The 6000-nt window shown below is 35.5% G+C and overlaps 1 protein-coding gene across 4 annotated transcripts in view; it reads right to left on the reverse strand.

The window, feature by feature from the left end:
• Positions 1–2632, reverse strand: part of LOC109059819 (RNA binding protein fox-1 homolog 3-like) — a 258292-nt gene extending 255660 nt beyond the window's left edge. For all 4 annotated transcript variants that reach the window (XM_042734550.1, XM_042734573.1, XM_042734559.1 and 1 more), the window contains exon 1: positions 2466–2632. In XM_042734550.1, the coding sequence (XP_042590484.1) occupies positions 2466–2605 (140 nt within the window). In that variant the 5' untranslated portion in view covers positions 2606–2632. The remainder of the gene's footprint in view (positions 1–2465) is intronic.
• Between the last annotated feature and the right edge of the window lie 3368 nt (positions 2633–6000).

Genomic DNA, 6000 nt, shown 5'->3' on the forward strand with positions numbered 1-6000 from the left:
TACAAAAATTACTCTTGTCGCTTCATAATGTTACGGTTGAATCACTGATGACAGATGGAGTATTCTGACGATGATTTTCATACTTTCCTGGACCTTGACACTGTTATTTATTTGGCAGTCTATGGGACAGTCACAAGCCTCCCGGTTTTCATCCAAAATATTTTAAATTGTGTTCCGAAGACGAACAAAGCGTTTATGGGTTTGGAACGACATGAGGGTAAGTTAATAATGACAACATTTTCATTTTGGGGTGGAGTATCCTTTAAGACAACCTACTGCTTTATTAACTAAAGTGAAGGAAGGAAGGAAATAAATAAATTAAATAAACAAAGTACTAAATATGTTTAATCTATAATAATCATAATTTTATTTAAAAAATGAGAAAATAGTGCTTATAATAAATATATGACATTAAATATTGACACTGCAATGATAAATCTGAACGACTGTAATGACTGTCAGATCTTCAAAGAGAGTACAAAGAACTAAGATTCATAAACATGATATGAAATTATCTTGTTTTCAAAGCTTTCCATCAGCGTGATTTACAGAGTGAGTAAATTATTCCTTTCCCATAATCCCCTGCTTCACTCTACTGTCTCTAAATAAAGTGGGCTGAGAGAACCATAGCGGTGCATTTACACCGAATACTGCTCGGATTCATCTAATAATCAATTACACCTACTAGTGTTTGTGTGTGTGTGTGTGTGTGTGTGTGTGTGTGTGTGTGTGTGTGTCTGTGTGTCTCTCTGTGTGTGTGTGTGTGTGTGTGTCTGTGTGTCTGTGTGTCTCTCTGTGTGTGTGTGTGTGTGTGTGTGTGTGTGTCTACAGCTTTATAAAACTGTGAAAGATACACTCACTCCAGCACCAAGACCATCTCAGCCCTCTGTGATGGAGAACTTTAATATACCTACTCGAGGACTAATTTAATTTCACCTGATTTTTCCATAAGCAGCCCAACCACCTGCATGAGAGACGAAGAAATCAGGAATTTGATTGATCGCATCTCCTCTCTTGTCTCGCTTTATCTCCTCTCCTCTCCTTCTCTTTACATCAAACACAAAAAGAAGTCTGTCATTTTTCAGTGGTTGAGCTGTTCGAAACAGTCATTAAGCTCCACCGTAATGAGATGATTCCTGCTGATGAACGGTCTAAAAATAAACCCAATAAAGGTCAAACCTTTGTGTTTCATCACTGTATGTTTTAAACAGTGCATAATCATTGAACGTTTGAATGTTTTCTCTCATAAAGTCTTGTTTTCTGCTCTCTGTTTCCCCTTTGAATTTCTTTTGCTGTTGAAGCAGATGGTTGTGTAAAGCAGCACAGAGTGCTTTAATACACTACAACTATCCTCCAGAGACACAGCAATCAGTCTGAGATACAAACACAGAGACTGACGGATGGAGCGTCTCAGGCTCAGCGAACAGACGCTTCACATTTCTGAAACTCGAGCTCCGGCGGCAAACAGGTCAGCAGATATTCAGCAAACTCAGGGCTTTCAGCAGACAGAGATAAAAGCGAAGAGGAAGACCGCTTCATCAAATCCTGAGCTTCAGGAGTTCACTGAGATGAAGTGCTGAAACATCCTGACAAATCACAAATTTTAAAAAGAGTTTGAAAAGGACAAAAAATGAAATAGGAAACACCTGGAGGTTGAAATCTCAGTACAAACTCAAAAATGTATCATCTAAATCTCCCAAGATAAAATAATCTGGAAAACATTTTAGGAGAAACATCTGAGCTGAGACATAACTGAGCAATAAAACATTCCTCTGATCACTGAACTCTGAACATAAGCTCCAGAAACACTTCGAACTGGAAAGAAAAATAGCAAGTGAGATCTCTTTAATGTCTCAATTGTTTCTTATACATTTTAACAAGATCAAATGGAGACGTTTGCTGAATTCACCCACATCTCAGATGTTTCTCCTGACAAAAAGATCTTAATAATCTGCTCCATTGTCTCAAACTGTGCTCAGATACCAAAGTCTGTCATCAAAAATCATAGATCTCAGTGTGAACTCAAACATTTCTCATCAAATTCTTTCAAGATAAAATTATCTGGCTGCTATCCATATTTTCTTTCTCCGAAAGATTTCAAGAGAAGCACCTGAGAACATACTGACACATAACTGAGAAATAAAACATCTCACATATTTCCCCTCTAAAGCTTCAGAAGGGATCTCAAACCATGCCAAGTTGCTGCAATCAAAAGTCAGAGATCTCAATATGAATTCAAACATTTCTCATCAAATAGTTCGAGCAGCTCTCCACATTGATTTCACAGCTCTAGACTGTTACTGGATGACAATTAGAGACTCATTTGCGTCTTTTTTTATTCCTCCAAACTGAAGCTCCTGAGCTTTGAAAGAGAAACCTTTGAGCAATAACGCTCCAAAGACACTCCAACAGAAATCGGTCAGTGTGTGTGTGTTTGTGTGTGACGAAGAGGTTTCTGTACTCACAGTGTGTGTGTGTGTGAGCGGTGTGAGCTCCTCAGTGAAGCTGTCCGCAAGGTATCTCCCTCCTCCTCTTCCTCTGATGAAGAACTGCAGGAAATACACGGCAGTCTGGAAACACGGACAGCACGGGAATGTGAGAGCATGTGTGGGAGAATGAGAGCAAAAGAGGAGAGACACACACAGAGAGAGAGAGAGAGAGAGAATGATTGGTCTGTCACGTGTGTGTAGATGGAGAGAAAGATGATCTCACATCAAATAGATCAGTGAACGCCGGTGTTTGTGTTTGAGGCGATGCAGTCACGCGGTATAGTTCTGGTGCTGAAATCTTCTGAAAAAGAGTTCATATATACACACACTACTGTTCAAAAGTTTGGGGTCTGTAAGATTTTTTTTTTTTTTTTTACGTCTCTTCTGCTCAGCAAAGTGGCATTTATTTGACTATAAATACAGTAAATTTTGCAATATTGTGAAATATTTTTACAATTTAAAAGAAATGTGTTCTATGCGAATATATTTTAAAATGTAATTTATTGCTGTTATCAAAGCTGAATTTTCAGCATCATTACTCCAGTCTTCAGTGTCACATGATCCTTCAGAAATCATTCTAATATGCTGAGTTGCTGCTCAAGAAACATTTCTGATTATTATCAATTTTGAAAACAGTCGTGCTGCTTCATATTTTTTGTGGAAACTGTGATACATTTTTTTTTTTTTTTCAGAATTATATGATGAACAGAAAGTTCAAAAGAATGACATTTATTTGAAATAGTGACAACATCTTTACTGTAAGTTTTGATCAATTTAATGCATCCTTGAATGGTGCATCTCCATCTGTGGAATTGTTTTTTTTTCTCCTGTTTTATTGTCCAGCAGGTGACAATCATGCATCTGATCACTTTGTAAAGAAACAGCACAGAGAGAACGAGAGAAAAGACAATAAAAGAGAGATAAACAAGCACAAAAGAGGATGTGAGATTCCCAATCGTGCGCACACACACACACACACACACACACACACACACACACAGAGAGCTGTGTTATCGTCCTAAATGGCTCCAAATTCAATTAAATAGAGGAATTGCCAATTAGAGGTGTGTTATGATCCCTGAACAATGAAGTAACCCGTGATTCATTGGCTGGAGATCCCGGAGGAACCCATCTATTCACACACACACACACCTGCACAAACATATGCATGTCTGCAAACACACACACTTGGCATTCACCTCTTTCTCAGCCGAGTCTGCCAGCCTGCGGCAAGAACACAGCGAGAAAACACACATGCACATGATAGTAACCCAGACGGAAATAAACCCAGACAGACTCGACACGTGGATATTTGGCTCTGTGTTTTATCAGAATCATTCCACCGCTCTGCTCAGCTTTAGTCATTTACCCACAGTGCATCTGCATGATGAACGAGAGGACTGATGACAGATTGAAGATCAAACTCGCATCAAGAAAGGCAAAAGAGAGTTTAACCTGTGACCCAGATGTCAACATAAACACACACGCAGAGTGGATTAGTTGATAACTGTGATGATGTCAGCATGCAGCATTGCCTTTCATAATGAGCACAAAAGAAGATACTTTGATGAATTTGGGGACCCAAACAACTTTGGACCCCATTGATTTACATTGTATGGACAAGAAACGCTGGTACATTTCTCAAAATATCTTCTTTAGTGTTGCACAGAGGAAAGTAAGTTGTACTGGTTTGGAATGAGTAAATGATGACAGAATGTTAATTTCTGGGGGAATAAACATGAAAAAAAGAACATGGAGTTCAGTTTAGGCTATTTAGATTAGTCAACGCAGCACTGAAACAGTGTTGTTTTTTGTTAAAGGCAACATGTGATGGAAATATTCTAATGAAATGACTTAATGGGACCTTAAATACTGCAATATAATAAATATAATAAATAATATTCTAATTATACTAAAAAAAATTCAATTTAGTTTTCTTTACTTTAACTAAAACAAAAACTATTAAAATAATTCCCTTCAATTTAAATACTGCTGAAATGAATGAACGAATGAATGAACTTAAAAAATTCTTCAAACGAAAATTAGAAAATACATTCAAGCACTAAATCGACTCAAACAGAAATAAATGTAAATGAAAGCTAAATACAAATATACAGGTATATATTAAAAAATATATATAAAACTTAAGTTAAAATAAAATGTAAAAACTGGGAAAAAAAACTTATTCAAAATAAAATAACTATTTGATTTAAAATTATTGTTGGAAATAATTTGAAACATTTTAAAATACAATTATAATTTAGAAATTTTATTTAAAAATATTAAAAGAAAAACAAACTTAATCTTGGCAACTAACTGAAAATAATTTGAAATATGGAGTGTTCTAAAACTGAAATAAATATAAATTAAAGCTTAAAAAATATCTATCAAAAAATAATACAAATAATAAAAATCACATTAAAAAATACTAAAACTTTACTTAAACTTTTAATTGAAATTAAAATAAAACACTGGAAAAATAATGAGGCTAGTTGTGTTTGGTTGAGAGTGATGGAAGTGATGGTTGTGGCTGGTTTAGGTTGATTCAGGCTGGGTTAAGTTGGTCAAGGCTGATGTGTTGTATAGTGACATGAGAAGTAATTACTGACGAGACTCAGGCGAGGCCTCGGGCAAGAAGCTGTGAACCTGTTGACTGACTCGCTCACTGAGCAACACTGGATGTGCCCTGGAGCTAACGTCTGTCTGTCTCACACACACACACACAAACACACACACACACACACACACACACACTCACACACACACACACACACACACACACACACACACACACACACACACACACACACACACACACACACACAGGGTTCTTCTGCAGTTCAGCCCATCATTCTCATGTTTCCTGACTTCTTAAAGAGCTCCTAACTCAAAACTACAGCTGCAAAATCACTCCAAACTTTTTCTCAAAACATGCAAATTTGTTTGTTTCTGGTTAGTTACAGTGATACTAGGATTCACTGAATTTTCACATGATGAAATTGGAAGTGATTTTCACAAACAATCTCAAAGAAGTGACAACAGTTTAGAAGATTTTGAATTATTGATTTAAATTTTTAAGTTTTGAATTATATGTTCATACTTCAGTGATCATTGTTTCAGTTACAACTTCGAAAAAACATTGTTTTACAGTGTAGAAGACATTATGCCCTGTGAAAAATTTGTATGACAAGCACAGTTATTATTTATAACAATAACTAATTAGTAACTTCATTTTAATAATGTTAATAATTTTGAATTAATTTAATTTAATACAATTCAAAATGTAAGAAAAAGTAAACTAATAAGAATGACCAAAACTCACAAAAAACATATATAATAGTATATTAATATTATATAATAGTATATTAATGATACTATTAATATTATATTAAATAAATAATACAACACATATGGGGAGTAGAGACCTGTGCTGAGACTTTCTCATGAATATCTGAGTAAAGATCAATGTTTAGTATTGTTGATATTATAGTTAGTATTTTGAATTTATATA

The sequence above is a fragment of the Cyprinus carpio genome, chromosome A3, assembly GCF_018340385.1.
Source record: "Cyprinus carpio isolate SPL01 chromosome A3, ASM1834038v1, whole genome shotgun sequence".
NCBI classification, from domain to species: Eukaryota; Metazoa; Chordata; class Actinopteri; order Cypriniformes; family Cyprinidae; genus Cyprinus; species Cyprinus carpio.